Source organism: Mauremys mutica, chromosome 7 (assembly GCF_020497125.1).
Source record: "Mauremys mutica isolate MM-2020 ecotype Southern chromosome 7, ASM2049712v1, whole genome shotgun sequence".
NCBI classification, from domain to species: Eukaryota; Metazoa; Chordata; order Testudines; family Geoemydidae; genus Mauremys; species Mauremys mutica.
In genome coordinates this window covers 2,740,586-2,763,954 of record NC_059078.1, presented here as the reverse complement: position 1 = coordinate 2,763,954, position 23,369 = coordinate 2,740,586, and the positions used below count along the sequence as shown (strand labels likewise).

General features: G+C 46.5%; 1 protein-coding gene and 1 long non-coding RNA gene across 12 annotated transcripts in view; one reads left to right on the top strand and one right to left on the bottom strand.

Annotated features, from left to right (window-relative positions):
• LOC123374009 overlaps positions 1-23,369 on the bottom strand; it is a 192,121-nt gene that overhangs the window by 91,147 nt on the left and 77,605 nt on the right. The window lies entirely within an intron of this gene.
• Positions 1-23,369, top strand: part of FHIT (fragile histidine triad diadenosine triphosphatase) — a 1,025,256-nt gene that overhangs the window by 998,363 nt on the left and 3,524 nt on the right. For all 9 annotated transcript variants that reach the window (XM_045023395.1, XM_045023388.1, XM_045023393.1 and 6 more), the window contains one exon: positions 10,358-10,467. In XM_045023395.1, coding sequence (XP_044879330.1) covers positions 10,358-10,459 — 102 coding nt within the window. In that variant the 3' untranslated portion in view covers positions 10,460-10,467. The remainder of the gene's footprint in view (positions 1-10,357; positions 10,468-23,369) is intronic.

Here is a 23,369-nt window from a genome sequence, read left to right as displayed (position 1 = left end):
CTGTGATTTGAGAATTGTGCAATATGTGCTTCAGTGCTGGCCCAGAACTACAAAAAGAGTTTATAATGTAATAGAGTTGGCTACAATCAATGTCCGGTTTCTTTTTGCATTCTGTTCCCGCCTTTGAGAGGATATAACTCAGCCATGCTAATTTGTTCTCTTATCTATTTTATTATGTTTTATTATGTTTTCCTTTCTGAGCCATTCCACTAAATGCTAAGCATGCCAAAACCCGATCTTTTCTCTGCGTTCACATAGCTTTGCATTACTGAATGTTACAGCTGGACAGTTCTCTATCTGGAGTGGTGCTTTTGTTACCTTTCTCTTATGGAAATAGATGAATTATTGATACTTCCAAAAGATACACTACAATACAAAGAAGCCTTCAGAGGACAGCATGTCACTGCATAATGCAACATCTATGCATAGTGCTACACTTCCCTTCACAGCTTTCTGCAATCTCTTGCCACTAGCTGTCCAGGACTTGTCCTACAGCCGTAATTATTATTAGTATGTCTCAAGTTACTACTTCCTGCGCCAAATGCTGGTCCGAACTCTGTTCTGAAGAGAACACTTAGTTCTACTTGGAGCATGAAGGCTGAATCAATCCAAGATATCGCAGAGGAAACGTTCTTTCTTTATTGGTATTCGTGAACTCTGATCCTAGCAGGTTAACCCTGGATGCCTCAATGGGTATTTCTAGCTACTTGGTGGTTTTATAGCGCCCTGCTCTTTCTCTTTCCCATGCTAAAGGGGATATATATTTCTACTCTCCACTTGCTTAGCTCATCAGGTGCCAAATTGCTAGGATTAAAATTCCCTCAGTGACGTGAAGACTCTGTTCCTCCCCAGGACCCTCACCTCACAAAGCATCTGTGAAGAACTTGTCCTCTATTACACTGAATCCAAGGTAGTGAAGTGGTTGTTCATCATCCTCCAGCCACTACTCATCAGAGCTTGCCCCAGCCAATCATAATGTTGACTCACACAGAGCTCTGCTTTCCCTGGCCCTGCGTGCAGCCCTGCTCATCCCCATTCAGGATGCTCCTGCAAGATCATTCTCTGAGCCCATCGCTTTGATCGCCGAATCCCTGTTCTGGCAGTAGAGAATATTGCATCAAACACAAGCTGCACTTTCAAGGCCCTTCACAGTCAATCCCCTCCACACCTATCACCTCTCATTCAGTATCAAACTGTTGATGCTCACCTCCCAGTGGCACATGGGGCCAGCCTCCATCACCTGCTTATTAAATTTTCAAACAGGCATCGCTATGCTTTCTCCCAGACTGCCCCTCGTGCTTGGGAGGAGCTCTCCACAAACATCTGCTGTTTTTACAGCACCAAGCACCTGAACCATGACTATTGCTCCTAGGCACTAGGATACTATAACTAATAATAATACTAATATTGTGCTCTTGCAAAATGTACGTGTTTCATCTTGGTCCCTGAAGGATACTGGACAGACGCTGTATGTAATTTACTTAGCAATGGTAAGTTAAAGATTGTATAATATGCGTATCAGTGTTCTGCATAGCCAGGGAGGCTGAGTGGTAAATGATGTTCCTTTTCAGTATACATTGACTACCCCTCACTTGAAACGGGCAATTTTCCAACACAATCAGAAACTCAGAAGTTGGGTTTCAGTACAGAATTTGGAACCCAAAATCTTTAATTGGATTTAATGTTGCCCTGGATGCTTTTCTCTAAACCCACTAACTATACAAAGTTATTTCTAGAAAAAAAATACATTATTTTTGGCTGCAGCACCTTAACATTAAGCAACGTGTAAATATTACCCTCGTAACTTAGGGACGGGAACTAAGGTATAAGGGGAAACATTATAAGAATCAATCATTCTCCATCTTTAATCAGAAACATTCATGGAAGTCCAGTTAAAGCTACTGTCAGAGAACATCATTTCAGGTAGATAAAGTGGGATGACTCCAGATAAAATATTTCCCCCTCCCCAAAGCTTTGCAGAAATAGAATCCCCTTATATAAAATCTGAGGCTTCAATATGTCCTATATTTGAATATCTCTATGTGAGTAAAGACTTTAGCTCCAGTTCTCCAACTTTATTCGGTCTGAGCAGAAGAAAACACTAGCCTCAGACAGAAGCTATTTTCACTTTTACCTCTGAGCAGAGCCTGGGAGCAAGGGAGGGTGGAAAGCTTTGCTTTTATTGCATGACAGATGTTTATTAGAATGAGCCTAGATGCACCATTGGGATTTGCATTTGTGTCTAAATATGAATACTCTTCAAAATGTGTCCTCACAATAGAGTCTCTCTAAGAAGTGTGTACTGGCTGTTAAGCTAGATTCATACTTGAACTCAAAATCAATCTCATTTAAGCTGAAATGTGTATTTTTTCCTGGCCTGAAAATTAGCCTTTCAAGACGGCAGAGTCCCCTGAAAACTTCTAATAATCCACAACTTTGGCTGGTGCTTTCTCTCGTCAGGATCTCGTGCCCCCTTGAACACAAAAAGTAACCTCACGATTGTGAGGTGCATTGTAGCTTCTACGTGGTCAACTCTCAGAGTCTGGCGCCTGTGAGAGTGTAGGCTTTGGATGTAGCATGCTGATGAAACCGCATAAGGAATGTGGCTACCAGAAAGTGGGCATCCAGATCCCCTTGGCATCTTTGAACATCTCTGCCTTTGGCCATCCTTACGATGGCGTAAAAAATTAAGAGGCTTTTTCATCATAATGCCTTTCCAAGCTCAGAAATTACTGTCACTGTAACCCAAGACTTTAACCCAGATCAGATCTCAGGGACACTGTGCTGCTAGTTATGGCTATGTTATATTAGAGTGCTGTTGAATGTTAGAGTCAGAATTAAATAATGAGTGAAATGGATCATGTGCAAGTTGAACAGTGGATGAAATCAGCGGTGGACAAACAGGTCAGTCAATGGTTTATTGGCCCCTGCCTGTTGCAGCTGAAGAAAGGAAGGCACGGTGAAGTTATGGCAGCCTCCCAAGGTTGCCCTGTGAGCTGAAGTAATGCCTGGAACAGCTTGCCGAATCTGTACTGGAAGCCAAGACATTTGAGTCGGTTGGGCTAGAGGGCAAAGGCTGAGAATCTATTGCTACCCTGTTATAGCCATTTTAACCTTCCATCAGAGATTGATTAGTTTTAAAGGTTACCAGTTGTGCAGCCAAATAAAACCCCTCTCTCTTTTGTCAACTTTGAGAAACCATTTTGGACTCTGATTTCCATTTAGAAAACACAGTGTTTTTAGCAAACAAGAAAAAAGCCATTTTCAGTGTTTGTGGATTCCCAGTATATATAGGGTACGTGATTGAGTTATAGGAATCAAAAACACTATTAAAATGTACTTCAGTTTATTCTGTAACCCCAATTAAATCTGTCCTGATGAACCGGAATCTGAATCCACCCTTAAATCTTGATTAAATAACAGCACCCTGGAAAGAGAGAGCAGAGGCCAAACAATTTACTTTAATACTGTCTCTTACTATTTAAACAAAAGCAAAAAGCAAAACAATTTGGTTGGGAGGGAGGCAGGTCTCATAGTACCCATGAGGAAGATGGCTGCCTACTCCCAGACCGCCTCACTCTCCAAGTATCAATTCACCTGTAATAATTACTTTCCTAGAAAATTGGCAATAGTTTCTGTCATAAAAGATTAATTAATCCCCTGGAAAAATGTCAAACTGTTGACTATAGATTCCAATGAAAAACTGAGAAGCAACAAGAGACTTAAGCCCGAATCACCTCAAACAATGGGGAGAACTCAAGGCTACAGCAGAGCCTAGCTCAGGATATTGTGGCACTGAAAAAATTCTTCACAGCCCAACTGGATTCAATCTCAAAAGCTATACATGGCCTCTCTTAAGATGTATGTGATGTAAAATCCTAAATGGCTCACTTGGAAAATGAGCTACAAGACACTGCCATTGAAACCATGAAATTAAAAAAGGAATTGCCTCCTTAAAGCTTAGGCAGGACACAGTGGAAGAAAAACAGGATCACTTCGAAAACAGATCTCAAAGAAACAGCCTTCGCCTCTTGGGCATTGCTGACGGTCTCAAGGAGAAGGATATTATCAGCTTTCTTGAGAAGCTGCTCCCTGACATATTTAAATTGGACCCCCAGCTGTCCCCATTAGATATTGAAAGGGCTCAGCGAATGCCTGGTACTAGAAGGCAGGAATCTGACAAGCCCAGACCACCATCTGCAAGCTGCTGAAGTTCAATAGTGAAGTCATGTTAATGAATGCTGCCAGAAAAGCTGAAACCCTTATGTACAAAGGCCACAAAATTTCTCTTTTTCGTAACTTCTCAGCTGAGCTTAACAACAAGAGGGCTGCGTTCAATGGCATAAAGCAAATCCTCAGGGGGACCAATGTCAGATACAGCAGCAAGTACCCATCCACCTTCACACTGGACTTAGCAGGCTCCACAAGATTTTGTAAAAACCCCTGTGAAGCGTGGCAGACGCGTCAAAGACTTTGGTGCAAAATTTTGTTTCACAGTTGATTCAGTCGTCTCTAACTTCATGCAAGAAAATAAGCACTCAGTTACTTCAGATACCAACCTTTGGGAAGCTCTGAAAGCTACTGTAAGAGGTGAATGCCACAATAAATATGAATTTCAGCAGGGCCTGTGGGATAGATGGCTTTGCAAAACATTTTGTAATCAGCTATCTTCTATCCTTTCCAGGGTCTTCACTGAAACATCCCGAACAGGAGCCATGGTTCGTGATATAAGAACTGCTTTGAATACTTTAATATTAAAGAGGAACAAAGATGGTCGCAACTGTGGTGACTTCAGCCCCATTATCTTTATTGAACACAGATTGAAAAATAGTTGCAAAAATATTAGCGACGTGATGGGACGTCATCCTCCCATCAAGTATACACACAGATCAGGCCGGTTTCATTAGAGGAAGATGAGCTGCTGATAATACGAGAAAAAGTTCTCACTTGATCCAGCAAGCTCAGATGTCAGATATTCCCTCCATAGCTCTTAACTCTAGATGCAGAGAAGGCCTTTGTTAGGGCTGAATGGCCTTATCTAATGGCTGTCCTAAAAGCATTAGGATTAGGACCAATGTTCTTGAACTGAGTCAGTGTATTATACAACTCTCTCCTCACTTTGCTATCAACTAATGGGATTATTTCTCCCACATTTCAAGAAGAAAGAGGGAAGCAACAGGGTTTTCCCTTCTCCCCTCCTTTTTAATCTGTCTCTTGAACCCCTGGCAATGTATGTCAGCACTCAGCCATGGAAGGTGTGACCGTAAACAGGAAAGAATACAAAATCAGTTTATACGCTGATGACATTTTTGTACTATTGAGGAATCCATCCTCCTCAATCCCATCATTACTGAATGTAGCTGACATTTTTGGAGAGATCTCTGGTTTTTGCATTAACTGAAATAAATCACAAGCAATGGATATATCCAAATGCCCAGGTCCTTCTCAGTTTCAGCATTTTCTATTGCAAATAAGCAACAAAATAACTTATTTGGATGTAAAGATTTGTTCTGATCTTCCCAAAATTGTTTCTATAAATATGGACTGTATAGGAAAAGAAAATTCCATTTGGTTCCCTCTCTTCTTTAAGAGGCTACCTATACCCGTAAGGAAAAATCCAGTCTTTGCATCTACATGGGCCATCCTGCAATGCATTAAGACAGAGACAGCATCTGATCTTACTAATTCACTTCTTGTACCTCTATGGGATAACCCTGTCTCAGGATCAAGGCCAACTCCACATTTAAGGCAGTTTGGATAGAAAAAGGATGAACAATGATTAAAAATATAATGCAAGATGATAGACTGGCCTTCTTCAAACACGTGTGGAACAAATGTCAGCTACTGCTGTCTCAGAGTTCCTTCTTTCAGTGGCTATGCCCAAGGATTCACGGTGGGTAAGGGGACAATTGGCCCATTCCAACAGTCTCACCTCTAGAAAAACATGTTAAGAAATATGGAAACAAAAGTTACTTTGTAGGAATTACTTATAGGTGGCTTAATGCTTTGCATTACCCTCTCTATCTCAGTCTCAGAGAAGATGGGGAAAAAAACATGGCTTTACTGTCACTGTAATGTGAAAGAGACTTCAAGTTCTTTATCCTTGTGAGTCTTCCAGAACAGGTACTACTGGACTCCAGAACATTGTTTAATGCTAGATTGGCAGCACACTGCGAATGCTGGAGACGCAAACAGCCGCATGCCAACCTTTCACACATCCTCTGCAGCTATCAAAAAGTGCATGTGTTCTGAAACCCCGTATTGCGCTCTCAACAGCTTTGTCGCTATCTCTCCTTCTCCAAGCGTGTGTATTTTAGAAGTGCTGGATGAGTCGGTGTTAGAAATGGATTGCAGTAACTATTTTAGTGGCCAAAAGAGAGATTTTGTGAAAACGGAAATCTGCAATTCCTCCCTCATACACAGACTGGCTTAGTGAGCAATCTACGACTGCATTAATGGAAAAAAGGACTCTGTCTAATAGAAATGTTGGGAAAAAATATGAGGCTGTCTGGTCACACATGAAACTATTGCATACTTTTTCGGTTTAGTATATAGTTGTCCCCAGCACTCATAGGTTGTGTTCTCACTTATTTATCACTTTAATAATTGATACCCTGTGGGTGACCAGATGTCCCGATTTGATAGGGACAGTCCCGATTTGGGGGGCTTTTTCTTATATATGCACCTATTACTCCCTACCCCTATCCTGATTTTTTACACTTGCTATCTGGCCATCCTAGATAACCTGCATGACCACTAAGGGTTCAGGTTTGTTGGTTTGTTCTTTGTTTTGTTTTTTTTCCTTTGCCAAGTAATGAAGGTTGATTTTTGTTATTTATATGCTATTTTCATCTTCGGCGTGTATTTATATAGATTTTGTTTCATTATGTGTTTGTGTTTTATAGAAAACAATAAAATAAGAATTTGATAAAGGAAACAGACATGGCCCTCGCTATGTATAACCTGTGGCTCTCATTGCTTTCCCTGATCCACCCGTGATGCCCCCTCAATGCCCCATTCATCCGCTTCTCAGCAAAATATCTTTCAGCTTCCTTCTGGGCCACCCCCCGTCTTTGTGTAACCCTTTCCTGAGCTGGCCCACTAAGCCATGGCCTTCTCCTCACTGGTGTCTCTCCAGCCTCTTCTCAAAGCCTACTGGAAATTAGCCAGCTCAGACTCTTAGCTCTGCTGTGCCGTACAGCATCCTGTGCTGAGTAACCACGTGATCCTCTCAGTGTTAACCTTCTCCTTGTCACAGTGACCCTCGGCCTGCCTGTCCCCAACGCTGGAGCTGGTGTGGACATTTTCAACTACATTTCATTTTGCCAAAGTGTATTGTTTTGTCAGGGCCAAAACATTTCATGGTACTGGCTTCAGCGACATTTTCCGAGCCCCTCTTGTACCCTACCGCCAGGTGGCCAGGGCACCAGTGTGGGATGTGGGGGAGCCAGGTTCAAGTCCTTGGACTGTCTGATTCAGAGCTTTTCCATCCCAGCTCACTCTGAATCAGGCAGCGCCGTGGCCCAAACCAGGCTCCCCCACACCCCATGCTGGTGCCCTCCTCACCAGGACACACGCTCGGGTTTCAATCCCCAAATGGACGTTTCGACACAAGGCTGTTTTCACGACCATGTCTGAAGGAGTTTGGTTTCAGTCCAGTGCAGACCGAAAACAGATTTCGAAACCTCCGAAGTTGCCACGAAAGGGAGTTGTCGTCCTCTGGTCAGCTCTTGCCAACCCCTGCGTGCTGGCTTGTGACCCTGCCCCGTGTCACAGCTGCCAGGAGCTCGTAGCTCCTTGAGGGCGGGAAGAGGACTCTTGTGAGGTGCCTCGCAGACGTTTCACCGCTCTGCCTTATCATCAAATTACTTGGGGGGAATACATCGGAGCTATGCCACTGTCTTTGCTGGGGCCAGGGTTTCACTCGTGGTGGGCACGAGGAAGAACATGTGCCCCAACTGCTGGTGGCTTCTGATTTCCTCTCTGGCTCCTACGCCTCCCTGCCACATTTCCAGTTTACTGCTTGGCTGCTTTCAACTCGTGTCCCTCCACCAGCTGCAGGAGCCATGGCCCCTTCCGCCCCTCCTTGCCCCGTCCCCCCTCCAGCTGCTAATGGGTAGGCAGGTCCCAGAGGAAAGTTTCTGGTGCAGACTTTTTTCACAGTTCCTTCTCCTCACCCCGCCTGGCTCAGTGTCTCACTGGAGAGCTGGGAGTGCAGAAGGGTAGCCAGGAGGCAGACAGTGCCCTGCGTGGCTGGGAGACAGTGGTGGTAATGGAAGAATCAAGAGCCCCTCTCCCTCTTAGGTAGCCGTGGATTCAGGGGAGTAAGAGAGAGGGGCAAGTGCTCAGGGCCTGGAGGTGACCGCAGGAGAGAAGTGGCTCAGGGCCACAACAGGGGGCCAGGGCAGAGAGAGGAAGATGCTGCTCAGGACTTCTGGCAATGGGAGAAGGGGGGTCATCAGACGAAAGGGACCATGGAGGGGGACAGCCGGAGGTGTGTGAATGAGATACCAAGAAGAAATGAGCTTCTCCATATGGCACATTTGCCCCCTTAGTAGCTTTGGGGGCTTTAAGACTGATTGCAGGTGTTTCGTGAATTCTTTCTAGGCTACAGCTAATTACCCTCTATGAAACACAGGAAACCAAGACTGTTACCCTAATAACCCCAGACACCTTCACATGCCACCATTTGAAGATGCAGTCTCATGATTATTGGCATTCATTTAAAGACACTTAATGTCCAGGCTTCTCTGATGCAAGTCCTGGAGGCAGAAAGGATCTAGGTTGACAACATAAGCAATGTACCTTCCCCTGGTTTTTATACCTTTCTTTCTAATCCTGTGAAATTGTTACGAGATGGATTTATAACGTACCTACAGCTCATATAAAAAATGAAAATTAGTCCTCTACTAGTGGAACAGTAATACAGTTTAATTTGCCTACAGCTATTGTATCTGCCTTGATATGGAAGGTAATAGCAGAATATGAAATCTGTGTAGCAGAATGTAACACTGCCTAGGACTTTAGCTGGCAGAAGAATTCTGAGCAGGAGAAATATAGCACAAATAAAAGTATTTGTGGGTTGGATATATGCTAATAATCCTAGTTTATTGCTAAACACGCCATATATGGCATTGCAGTTTGCTTGGCAAATGTAACATTGTTTTCATCTCTGCTCTTAACTGCTTCATTTTCAGGAATAACGTTTGTTCATGAATAAGAGGTGCAAATTCATTATTTTCTGCAACTGGCTGTGACAACAACAAAAAAAAGTAGATATTGTAATGTTCTTCTTTGGAAGCACTGATGCGATGAATATGCTCTGCACCACATTCTGTACCTAGACACATTAAAAATCTGCAATGCTTTGGAGCCAAAATAAGGATTTAATGTGAATGTTTTTGATTTGTCTTCTATCCTCAGTAATAATGCTCTTTGTATGATCAGTGGCAGCTATTTTTGAGGCTACATATGTGTGAATAGACAGTGGAATGAGGTTTTACCACTAAGTCTGACTGTCTCTCCTCCAATGGAGAGTCCAGGACAGTGTTTCAAATGGCCACATCAGCAATGACCGCACTTAGTACTCACTGTGCAGTACACAGCGCTTCATTGTGTGCCTATTTGCCAAGCCCTATGCAAAGGTTAAATAATTCACATGCGTATGATTATTCCCATTCAGATGGGCAACTGAAATACAGAGTGGTTAAAGGAAAAGACGAGGTTTTGTGCCTGGGACAGGGTGTATGTATCCCGCTCTTGGCATGGGGAGGGTGGGGAAGAGAAAAAGTGCCTGTATTGAAAAGGGCCTGAATACACCATTGGTCCTCTGCAGCACATTGGCAGTTGGGCCTCTCTGTGCAGGAAGGTTTGGGGCCGGGGCCATGGCCACACCTGCCCGCATGGCGAAGCAAAAACCAGAGGGAAATTTAGCATAAAATTGCTATAAAATGTCATAGTGGTTGCCGCCAGCACAGCTCCCTCCAAAACACTCAACTGTCAACCCAATCCATCGATTACCCCCACATTCACAGTCACTGTTAATTATCCCGTTCCTGACCTGCCTCACTCCAGAGAGTTGATTAATACCTGCTCTTCCCCTCACAAATTAACATCACTGCCAGTCCCTTCCCACCCTGAGAATCGAGCAGTACTTCCCCTTCACCGTACAGAATCCATACGTGCTCACCCTCTGCATCCACACCACTCTCTCCCTTGCCCCGAGTCCATCGATACCATTCACGGCCTAGCTCAGAGTCCATCCATACCACACACGCCCACTCCCATGGCGGTTCTGACAGGGGAAGAATTGGGAGACCATTGACTAACTCCACTCTTTGTTTTGTGTTTTCCTAAGCTGGAACGTCACGACAAAGGAGAAGAGGACTCCCCTGTCAAGTGGAGGTCTGAGGATGAAATGGCAGCCGAAGCAGCAAGCCTGAAGAAATATTTTCAGTAAAATCTGAGGTAAAGATTCCTAAGAGATGGGACAGATTGATTGATTTAATCAATCAAAACGGGCATCGTAGGGTACGTCTACATTGCGAGAAAAGCACTAGGTCGCAGAGCCTGGCTCAGCTGACGCAGAGCTCAGGCTATGGGGTGATACAATGGCAGCACAGCCTTTCAGACTTGGGCTGGAGCGCGGGGGAGGGGGCCTCATGAATGGGGGGAGGGTCTCAGAGACGAGCCACCAGCCTGAGCTTGAATGTCTGCATTGACGCGTTTAGCCCTGCAAGCCGAGTCAGCTGGCCTGGGCTCTGAGACTTGGTGTCACAGGGTTTTTATGGCAGTGCAGCCAGAGCTAACAGGCACAGACCCGGCCCTAGGGCGTTTACAATCAAGCTTACGGGTAGCAAAAAAATGATAAAAGCGGCGAGAGCAGGAAGGGAGCACAAGGGTCACAAAGGAAGGCCAGGCAGTTTCTTGGATTTGTTACGTACGTAGCAGTGTGGTTCCAAAAGAATCTGCTGCGTCCACTACATTCCTCAAACTCATCAGCACCGTCTTGGAGACATGCTCAGCAAGCCATGCCCAGGAAGCAAGACCTAGCTCACTGAAACAGGCATAATTTGCTAACAGCTTCCACCCAGTGGTGTCTGGCAGGCCCCAGCTTTCCTGATATTCACAATAGGAAACAGTCTCCGTCTATGTGGGGTAACTCGATAAACGTTCACGTTTTAGAGAGAGACCACTCTGCATTTTATGCAAATATATGTATAGTATATGCAAGGCCCAGTGCTCGCCCTACTGCAAGTGCTACTTTATGTTCGGAAGTCTTAACGCAGCAGTTCAGTTTCTCGCTCAAAATAAACCTGCTGGGAAGCTGCACATTGTGATCCATTTTCCATTGGCCCTAAAAGAAGAAACCGTTTTTTGTGGGGGGGGGGGATAAAAACAGCTTGGCAAGTGCTAACGTTTGGTGCTGTAGAAACTGAGATATTTTCATCTGATATCTGGAGTCCCAGACGTGGGATCCTTCCAATAGAAATGAATTGGCCCCCTGGGACCCATCCGAGTTCTGCGAGGATGTACAGCTCTGTGATAGTACCACAAGTTTCCTCTTCTCTTCCCCGTCGGTCGTTAGCGTCGTCCAGCACACTCATTTCTCTGTTGTTTCTCACTGTTTCGTATTTTGTCTCCTAGGGAGCAGGAAGCCTATAAATCTGTCTGCCTTATGGCTGCGACTTGCTATTTGCAGCACAGCTTGGGAAATCTTTGGCTTAAACTCCACAGGTCGCTCAGCTAATATGCGTGGCCGTAATGAGTTTTGATTGTCAGTTTCTTAGCCACTGTGTCACTTGTTTTCAATTCCTCAGATCCTTTTCGCCGTGAACTTTTCCTGGCTCACCTCTCATTTATTCACAAGAGGAAGATGCAATTAGAAAATGTCCAACGTAGGCAGAAGGGAGGTATTCTTAGATGATGCACATTCAAGCACAATTATGCAATAACAAGAGGTTCTGTTTAGATAAGTAATTAACTTACTGCAGCATTCATGCAGACTGGACTTTGCTGTACTGTATAAAAATGGAGATTGAAAAGACTGCTTGGACCCATTTCTTTTCCAATGCAGGCTCTTTCCCTGCTGTATATTTTGTAGGGCTTTTTCTGGTCTAGTTATAAATGAAAGACTCACTGGGATTTTCAAAGGAGTCTATGTGAATTTGGTGCTCAAATGCTATTGAAATTCAATGAAAGTTGGGTGCCTAACCAAGATTCCTTTGTGTACCAGTCAGATTAATAGATCCATAGATTTCAAGGCCAGAAGGGATCATTGTGATCATCTAGTCAGACCTCCTGTATAAGACAGGCCAGAGAACTTCCCAAAAATAATTCCTAGAGCAGAGCTTTTAGGAAAACATCCAATATTGATTTTAAAATGGTCAGTGATGGAGAATCCACCACAACCCTTGGGAAGTTGTTCCAGAGGTTAATTAATCTCACCATTAAAAATGTACCCCTTATTTCCAATCTAAATTTTCTATCTTAAACTTCCAGCCATTGGCTCATGTTAGACCTTTCTCTGTTAGACTGAAGAGTCCATTATTAAATATTTATTCCCCAGGTAGATACCTATAACTATGATCAAGTCACCCTTTAACTTTCTCTTTGTTAAACTACATAGATTGAACTCCTTGAGTCAGTCACTATAAGGCGGGTTTTCTGATCCTTTAATTCTCATGGCTCTTCTCTGAATCCTCTCCAATTTATCAACATCCTTCTTGAACTGGACACAGGATTCCAACAGTGGTTGCGCCAGTGCCAAACAGAGAGGTGAAACAACCACTCTACTCCTAGCCAAGATTCCCCTGTGTTTAATGCATCCCAGGATCACGTTCACTGTTTTGGTAACAGAGTCACTTTGGGAGCTCATGTTCAGCTGATTATCCACCATGACTCCCAAATCTTTTTCAGAGTCACTGCTTCCCAGGATAGAGTCCCCATCCTGAAAGTGTGGTCTACGTTTTTTGCTCCTAGATGTATACATTTTACATTTAGCCGTATTAAAACACACATTGTTTGCTTGTGCCCAGTTTACCATCCGATCCAGATTGCTCTGTATCAGTGACCTCTCCTCTTCACTATTTACCACTCCCACAATTTTTGTGTCATCTGCAAACTTTATCAGTGATTATTTTAGGTTTTCTTCCAGGTCATTGATAAAAATGTGAAATAGTGTAGGGCCTTGAACCCATCCCTGTGGGACCCCACTGGAAATACACCTGCTCAGTGATGATTTCCCCCTAGACTCCTAGACTTTAAGTTCAGAGGAGGCCATCATGAGCACATACTCTGACCTCCTGCACATCGCAGGCCACGGAACCTCACCCACCTACTTCTGTAGTAGGCACCTAACTTCTCGGTGAGCCACTGAAGTCCTCAAATCTGGATTTAAAGACTTAAAGTTATAGAGAATCCACCATTTACTCTAATTCAAACCAGCAAGAGACCCATGCTGCAGAGGAAGGCACAAACCCCCCAGGGTCTCAGCCAATGTGATCCGGGGGAAAATGCTTTCTCAATCCCAAATATGGTGATCAGTTAGACCCTGAGCATGTGGGCAAGACCCAACAGGCAGATTCTTGTTGTAACTCAGAGCCTCTCCAACCACAGTTTTAACTCAGAGCCTCTCCATCTAGTGTCCCATCTCTGGCCACTGGAGATACTTGGTAATAGTAGTCACGGAGGGGCCATATGCCATTGTAGGCAATCTCATCATACTGCTCCATAAATTTAATAAGTTCAATCTTGAAACAAATTAGGGCCTTTTGCCCCTAGTATACCGCTTTGGAGGCTGTTCCAAAACCTCATTCCTCTAATGGTTAGAAACCTTTGTCTAATTTCAAGCCTAAACTTACAGATGGCCAGTTTCTATCCATTTGTTCTTGTGCCAATATTGACCCTTAACTTAAATAACTCCACTCCCTCCCTAGTGCTTATCTCTCTGATTTGTTAGGCTAAACAAGCCAAGCTCCTTAAGTCTCCTCTTGTAAGGTAGGTTTTGAGACCTATCAGTTAGCCAGTTTTTAATCCATTTAATGTGTACCATATTAACTTTATATAATTCTAGTTTTTTAATCAAAATGTCATGTGGTACCAAGTGAAGTGCCTTACAGAAGTGCATCAACACTCTTACCTTTATCAACCTACCTTGTAATCTCCTAAAAAAATGTATCAAGTTAGTTTGACAGGATCTATTCTCCATAAAGTTATGTTGACTTGCATTAATTACATTACCTTCCTTTAATTCTTTTTTAATCAAGTCCCATATCAGCTGCTGTATTATCTTGCCTGGGATCAATGTCAGACTGATGTATGATTACCCGATGTGAGATTATCTCTGTCATCACATTTACTCTTTTTTAAATGTGCATAATATTAGCTTTCTTCCTGTCTTCTGGAATTGCCCCAGTACTCCAATGCTCATTGAAAATCAGCATTAACAGTCCAGGATGTTTTAGTATTGGCAGCATGAGACCTCTAGCATGTGTCACTCAAACTGACGTTCCCCCTGATCACACAGCTCTTACTCCTATACATTATAAACAGGTGCATAAGGAGGTGGTGGTCATCCTGTTCCCTAGTGTCGCTAGATCCTACAGAAAGGTGCAGAAATGTAAAACCCTAAGCTAGATAGATAGTAAGAGCCCAACACTGCAAGCAGATCCACTTGGCTGCCCTTCGACCCATGTGCAGAGCTCTATTAAAGTAAATGAGTTTCTGCGAGGGAGCTGAATCAGCCCATTCAGGTATTAGGGTCCGTTCTTTTCCTAGGCCTGACACTATTCAATTATTCATGAATGGTATCCTCATTGCAAGAGGGTTTTGCCAGTTCAAGGCCATGCTTTTTAGCCTATACAGACGCTCAGAGGGTTGCGTAAACCCGACTTACAGAAATCCAGACTTATGGAAAAAGTTCCGTAAGTTTGTTTGTTCGTTTGTTTTTGGTGTAATTGTCAGAGATACGTTCCTGACTTATGCAAAACTTGACTTACGCAAGGGGTTCCAGAATGGAACGCCTTGCATAAGTCGGGGAGCTTCTGTAATTCCAAACACCAAGGCATCACTGTCAAACTCTTCTCCCTCAGAGTGTTTTTTCTTCTGATGCTAAAATGCTCTGAACTTAATGTAAAGTGCACATCCTTGGAGCTTTTCCTCCGTTGCCCACTCCCTGGACCCTGCTTTCAGCAGTAGAAAGATTGAAAGCTCTTGGCAAATTAACAAAGTCACAGAAATTTTCCTTTAGTGCTGTTTTTGTTTTTCACCTCAGCAGAGTCTTAGGAGTTATCCTGGCAAATCGAAGTGCACCTGGACCCAATTTTGACTGAGATTTGAACATGGCCCATGGGATAGTCAAAAAACGCTGAATGTAGAAATTCTGGAGGCAAAGAGCAGTGGTGGCATAGGCCTCCTTCCCTGTTGTTCTGGTTAAGTGCCCGGCTATGAGAAATGTCAGTTCATCAAGTTTGCTCATTTTGGCCACTCTGAGCTAATGCGCTTGGCTGATTTCAAAGGGACTGCTCAGGTGCTTAAAGCTAGGTGCCTGCTTAAGCATATTGCATAGTCAGGGCTTCCAAGGTTCAAATATTATATTTGACCCTGTGCCTATGCAATAGTTTTGAATAATTGAAAATATTGGAACTATCTACCTAATTCGCCCCCTTCTTCGGGGTTTCCACCTCATTTTCAGAGCTTTTGGATAACTACTTACTGCAGCGTAACTGTTACATTTTAAACTCGGCACGTGCCCTCTTCAGTCGAAGTCAAAGCGACACTTGATTTTCACTAGCGAGTGGCTCATGTATCCATTGCAGGGTGTACCTCAGCAAGGGAAGCTCCTCTTTCACCTGCCAGCCTGTTCTGAGCCATTCTGCCCTGCTCCGCTTTCCCCATGCAACACAGCCCCAGGGAGCAGGGGTAGGAATTAGGCCTTTGCTCCTGAGCAGGTTGGGCTTTAAGCTCCCAGAGCTTCCCTAGCCACCCTCAGACTTAACTCGGCCTTTTGCCATTGCATCAGCTGTAATGGCAGCTGTGTTAGGCCTAAAGGGCCCAGCTAGCTGTATTTGATTGGCTATACAGTCACTGGGACGGTGTTATCTTTCTGCCCTGCAGTTGTCACCACAGCTTCAACTACTCACATTTCCTTCATTGATCCTTTGCAGCACTTCTTGCATGCTGCCTAGAAGCTGCCTCCTGGCAATTGCCTGTCCCCTCCTACACACGCACATACACACAATTCTGGGCCCTGCCATCCTGACCCAATGGGCTCGTGTTAACTGGTTAATTGTAATTCTTACATAAGGGTACAATAGGTTGGCAAAATGAGATATCACATTGCAGTTAATACCTTAAAAAGACTCAGTAGCGATTTCTCTTTCCTCTCATTAATGCTTTCCAGTGTCAGCACTTGCAGATGTCTTTAGGTCAAGGAGGACTAAAATAATTGCTGATGGCTTCCTTTTCTAGAAGAAAGCAAGAGAAATATCATTTGAATATAATAGGAAGCTCTTAATTCTCTTCCTGCTACACCTGCCAAGTGCAGTTCCACCCCTGACGCTCCTGACAGAGCAGCGTGCTTGAACGTTAGACCCCTGGCGAACAGAAATGTCCTGGGGGTTGCTTGAAGAAATAAATACTTTTAACATTTCCAACTGTGTGTTATTCTATGAGGGATGATAAGAAGATATTTAATTAGAGAAGATGAGAAGATACCGGTCCTCTATAATAGATGAGACTAACAGGGGAGTTCAGTTCCTAGTCGGTCACTGTTATCCGTGTGTCCCGCTTCTTTCACGTCTTTCTCCCCACTTCATTGTACTCCCAGCTCCTCGGGACGCGCCATCATCTCTAGGACACCCCCAGCTTGAGCTGTCACTCACAGAATACTTACAACCTCGCTCCAGCAAAGATTAAGCTCACGAGAAGCTGCAAGTAACTCAGGAGAGGACCGGAATTTAACGCAAGGGACGGGGGGGGGGGTCGTTCCTTTTTAAGCAATGCACTGAGCTAGCACAGCTATCCTTATTGGCTGCCCATGGTGGCACTCGCTGGCCCACTTATTCCTCGAGGGTGAAATGCACCCGTGTGCAGGCAAACACTGCAAGGTCATCGCCCCTCTTCAATCCACGTCATAGGCTTCAGTCGAACACAGTCCTGGTGCTGATCCCCTGACAGGGGTGAATTTCACTGTGTATGAAAAAGAAGGTTCACGGCCTTCAATACATGGCTCTTTGTGATTTCTTTATGCATAGTAACGTAAAATACCTTTCGATCCGACAGAGGTCCATGCTTCTCCCTGCTGCTCCTCCACCTCCCAACTCTGCCTTATTTAATACTGTCACAGGTGTTGAATCAAGTCAGTGTGTGATGGTCCTAGGCAATGTGAAAACTGAGCCATGTACAAAGCCAGACGCAGCCCCCGAAATGAGGGGATGTCCTCCAGCATCTCAGCCTCTGGGTCTGGTTAAATGAAACCTAAAAGGAAACTACTTTTATGGAAAAGATTTTTTAAAAAATCAGTGCTTAAGATCACAGCAGCTGAGAATTTGCTTAAAATGACCAGAGGGGTAGCCGTGTTAGTCTGGTTCTGTAGAAGCAGCAAAGAATCCTGTGGCACCTTATAGACTAACAGACGTTTTGCAGCATGAGCTTTCGTGGGTGAATACCCACTTCTTCGGATGCAAGTGACCGTTAAAATGACCGTTGCTTGGGATGTTCAGCAGCCATTCCCATCTGAGTATCACCCACCATCTGATCAGTTATTTATCCCAATGAGTTTTGTGAAATGATGTAATGTGTGAGACAGGATGAGAGAGAAAGTGCTCTTCTTTACAGAGCAATTCTTAATGCAGTGTTGACATTTTAGGATCTGTTTTCAGATGCATCTCTCCAGGTTTCTAACCATCACAGAAATCGGGAGTCTTGTTAGCAGAGTAAATGTTTTGCTGTTCTTATGTCTCCTGAATTTCAAAACACAGCACACTTGCCTGAGAATAGGCTAAAGATTAAAAGGATTCATAGGAAATAAGCTTCTGTTCTAAGGCAGCTTCAGTCTATCTGACTCCGCTCCTTGAGCCAAGACAAGAGATGGGATAGTCATAAGTTTCACTGAAGTTTCCTATTTTATCTGCAAGTGAGGAAATACTTTTATGCCATTAGAGAAGTAGTCAGCCTCAAATGTGATGTGAAAATGTCCCCCTGCATACAGAGGATTGATAGTGATACTCTGTTGCCAACGGCTTGCTGAGCTATATATAGCCAATCGCTTTTAATTGTTTAAACGTGACTATTTTAGGTGTCATGCCAAATACAGGATTCTTTTTTAAATATTTCCAAGTAACGCATCCTGCGCACTGGGGATGGCTCTCTGAGGCAAACCCTCTCCCCCTGCCCGTGGGCGTTAGTCACCAGTCTCTGACCAAATTGAAAAGCCATTCTTCTCTTTCTCTGGCTCCGCAGGCAGAATGGCTCCCTGAGCGCACTGGTGGAGTTCAGATCCTGCTGTCGCCACCTCCTCCAGACCAGGTTCTCAGCTGGGTGTCACCGGGTGGGATGGGCCCTGTAAGAGCGAACCGGTCCAGCTCACCTGTGCCTCCTTAACAGCCTCCTGATGGAGCCTGATAGAGGACAGCTGGTCTGTGTAAAGAGCCAGAGGGGAGTAGGAAATGGGAAGAGGAAACTGTGGCAGAGGTTGAAGAAAACAGGAGATCTCTGACCCTGGGGGGGATGGGTTTAGGCCTGGAAGCCAGAGGGCTAAAGAAGGATGAGAGCTGGGGCGTGGGAGGGGTTTCCCTGCTGGCCTCCCAAAGCCGGAGATAGGCTGCCCCGAAAGGGTGCTGGACCCTCTCCGAGGAAGAAAGAGATGGAGGGGTGGGGAGTCACTGCGGGGAGAGCGGGGGAGGACTCCAGCGAGAAGGTGCTGCTCACTGAATAGCAAGCTGGTCGTGAGGAAGGGCCTCCAGCCTGAGAGAAGATGCCAGGGATGAATGCGTGGGGCTGACAGGGACATGGAGGACTCTTTGAGTTGTTTGTTTATCAATCCAGCCCCAAAGGAGTGGCATTATCGGCCGCAGGAGAGCCTCCCAGTGCAGTCATTGCTGTATGGAGCCCTGACGTGGGGAAACTGAGGCAGGGTGCGTGCTCCTCTGGCCACAAGGTGGTGCTCAGGAGGTGGCTGCCTTGTAGTAATGGGCATCACTACATCCGAGCTGTGCTGGGTAACTGCAGCTGAGACCCTGACCCCTGGGAGCACAGGAAGCCTTGTCTTTGCTTGGCATTAGGGCAGTCCGTTGTTTATGCTGTCTTCTCCCCCAGCCTCTCTTTCGGTTGTCACTCAGCTCCCTGGAGTCTCTGGAGCAGGGGACAGCTCCTTCAGCTCGGTCACACAGGGTGAAATTCACTCTAGCCACCAGGGCTGACTCTAGGTTTTTGCCGCCCCAAGCAAAAAAAAAAAAAATGCCGGAGTGCCACCGCCGAAGCAAAGGTGCTGCCCCAAAGGGCCGGAGCGCTGCCCCTTGGAAAGTGCCGCCCCAAGCACATGCTTGGAACGCTGGTGCCTAGAGCCGGCCCTGCTAGTCACACAAAGCCCAATGCTTCCAGCTCCATGCAGGCAGAAAAGCTGCAGACACGAGAACCATCTCCAACCAGGACCAGAGTGTGATGCATCTCTGCAGCCCCCGCCCCAGCAGCTCCACAGGGTGCTTGGCCACAGGATCTGCCTTCAAGCGGATCTGATTCCCTGGCCCGCCCCACTGCAGCCTTCCACACTGGGCAGAATTCAGATCCCCGCAATAGCAGCAATAGTGGGAAGAGCAGAGGACAAGGGCAAGGGCAAGCCATGGCCCCCCGCCTGGCTCCCTCAGGCAGGCTTGGCAACATCTTAGCACTAACCACGCTGCATCGGTGAGATCTGACCGTGACGGCACTCAGGCAGTGTCTGCACATACTGCAATCGCTACGCAAACACCCATTTTACTAATCAGCCCTAGAGTTCTACACACTCCAGCCTTAAGTGCCATTAATTATATCACACACTCAGCAGCCTCTAAGCACCATCAATTAGAAATCAGGAACTCAGTGTCCACGGGAAACCATTATGACCTAAGAGGGTGAACCTTAAGCTCCAAAGGCGATAGGTTTCATAAAGGTCACCTTGAGAAACAGCATCATAAGAATCTGTCAATAGATGAGAATGTTCCCGGTGTGTATTTGACGTTATTTTGACTAGCTGGCAAGGTTGAAGAGAAGAATGTGTCATATTACAGGGTCTATGCTTCCCCCAAAATTAGTTTTCCTGCAATAAGAAACAAGTAAATATAAAGTAATCCCTTTTCATTTCAACGGAATGCAAGGAAAAGTTAATATCACCCGAAGCTTCCTGAACAAACACAACCTGGTCTGTGAGAGTGTCATCTGTGGTGTAAAAACTTTGTCTAACGTCTCTTAAAATATCTCTCACGTGGAAGATGTAGATATAAGAGCAATGCAATTACAGTGGCTACTAATGAACCATGTAATGCATAAGGGAAAAGGTTTCCCCATAAGTGTGATGTGTTAATGTATAATGTGCCTACTGCAAAATGAATGTTGATTCTTGTTCTAGTCTGGCTGTGTCAGAGTGATATTTTCCCTTTCAGCCCAGTGAAAATGAAGAATCGAGGGAGGGCCATCTGAGTGAAATTCACCCCAGTGCAGGGGGCCACCTGAAAGCCTCTGTACCACATCAGTCCTCATTTGAGGATTAAGTGGTGCACTGACCGAGTGCTGTCTCTGCACAGGGATGCACTTCAAAGGGACGCTGGGCTTCCCTTTCCCTGGGGTGAGCAATATTTACTCAGCTTTGTAGGGTACCTTGAGGGCCACAGCTCAGCACCTACGTCCTGTGGTTATAGCTGCAGTAGAAGCATCAGCCAGAGAGGCAGATGTATTTAATTGCACTGTACAAAGTATTACTTTTATTAGTGTTAATACTGCAAAATCAGAAGGGTCAGATGTTCTGTTCACACAAAAGTTTGAATCCCAAATATCAACAGCCGGATATGTCGATCTGGCTTCATGCTTGATTAATCAGTGGGGAGGTGGGCATAACTTAGGGAGCGGAGCGTCCCGGGATCTAGGAAAGAACGGAAGGAGAGGCACAGGGCAATGATGACATTTCAGAGAAGACTGATGACAAGAGGAGTCAAGGGCTTTCAGAGCTGAACCTGTGCTGAAATGGAGCTAGGGTGACCAGACAGCAAATGTGAAAAATCGGGATGGGGGTGGGGGGTAATAGGAACCTATATAAGAAAAAGACCCAAAAATCAGGACTGTCCTTATAAAATTGGGACATCTGGTCACCCTAAATGGAGCTGGGCTCTGATCCCTGCAGCCTCATCCATGGCATGAGTTACAAGATACACTGACGAAGCAGGGAGGCCCTGTTTAAAGCAGATTCACAAGTAACTTACAGGCTGCCATGCAAGGGGCGGCATACAGTGGAGACGTCGGTGCTCAAAATGCCGCGTAACGGGGAAACATGTTTCAGGGAGACGAGCCAACCAAACAATGATGCGGGCAGGTGGTAAGACACCAAGCAAAACAGCAAACTTAGTGCTCAACTACTAGCCAAGTGCTGTTACTGTACTGTTGTGGGCATAACGTGAGAGAGAGATTCAAAGCAGCAATCTGAATATGATCTTGTAGCTGACGCGCTCCCGTATGTGAGTTTCAATAGCCAAGCTGTGGCGATGGCAAGGTAGAAATAGCCGTTCAGGGGAGTAGATATGTGAAAAGGGAGCGATGTTGGACACGTTGTACAATTTGTCCTTCCCATTTGTCCCCTCGACAGTCACCAGAACACTTTGGTACCCATGGAAGGCCTGGTCATTGCATTCACACATGCAAACGTTTTTCTGCATGTTAGCCTTTGCATGTGCAGATACCTGGGTATGAGCAACTGCAAACCTTCTATGGATGCAAGTTAGTGCAGACATTTAAAAATGTGGTTAATGATGCAACGCAGTGATTTCAACGTAGCTTTGTCAAGGAGAGGCAGTTAGATTTTCAGGGCTGTGATTAGCTGTTCTCCTTAGTTGGGACCTGCCTTGGTATTTATCTATTCCAGTGGCACCCTCCAGTCAGCGTGGCCACCAGTGTGTCTCAGGATGGGACGTATTGTGTCCTCACTGTGCACACGCAGCTTCGCTCATGAGTGCCGATCGAGGACACAGGCTGGCCCTTTGAGTCATGCTACATAGAGCACAGTAAAGGGTGATGAAAGGGACTTTTCCTGCAAAGAACTCAAGGGTAAACTGCCTTTGATCTTTCTTTTGCGGGTGAAAGTCTCTGCTTGAGGGCTGGCCCAAGGCTGGGCTATGGACTCATAGGGCACCTTGGAAGTGTCTGGGGGCCGGGGCTCCATCCAGAAGCAGGAGCAGTGAAAGCTTTCTAAAAGCAGGAGGGCCACTGGCGCCTGAAGTGTGGCCCCCACCTCCCATGTCACCACCCCCCCCAAACCCCCATCCTTGCACTGCCCCTTCCCCCGAGACCCGGCCCCCGCCCCGCCTCTCCCCCTAAGGCTCCGCCCCCGCACCACCTCTTCCTCCAAGGCTCCGCCCCCGCACCACCTCTTCCTCCAAGGCCCCGCCCCCGCACCACCTCTCCCTCCAAGGCCCTGCCCCCGCCCCGCCTCTCCCCCCAAGGCCCCGCCCCCGCACCACCTCTCCCCCCAAGGCCCCGCCCCCGCACCACCTCTCCCCCCAAGGCCCCGCCCCCGCACCACCTCTTCCCCCAAGGCCCTGCCCCCCCCCCGCCTCTACCTCCAAGGCCCTGCCCCCTCCCCGCCTCTTCCTCCAAGGCCCTGCCCCCGCCCCGCCTCTTCCTCCAAGGCCCCGCCCCCGCACCGCCTCTTCCTCCAAGGCCCCGACCCCACACCGCCTCTTCCCCCAAGGCCCCGCCCCCACACTGCCTCTTCCCCCAAGGGTCCGCCCCTGTACCGCCTCTTCCCCCAAGGCCCCGCCCCCGCACCGCCTCTCCCCCCAAGGCCCCGCCCCCGCACCACCTCTTCCCCCAAGGCTCCGCCCCTGTACCGCCTCTTCCGCCAAGGCCCCGCCCCCGCACCACCTCTCCCCCCAAGGCCCCGCCCCCTGCACCGCCTCTCCCCCCAAGGCCCCACCCCCGCACCGCCTCTTCCCCCAAGGCTCTGCCCCCGCCCCGCCTCTTCCTCCAATGCCCCGCCCCCGCCCCGCCTCTTCCCCCAAGGCCTCGCCCCCTGCACCACCTCTTCCTCCAAGTCCCCGCCCCCACACTGCCTCTTCCCCCAAGGCTCCGCCCCTGTACCGCCTCTTCCGCCAAGGCCCCGCCCCCATAACGCCTCTTCCCCCAAG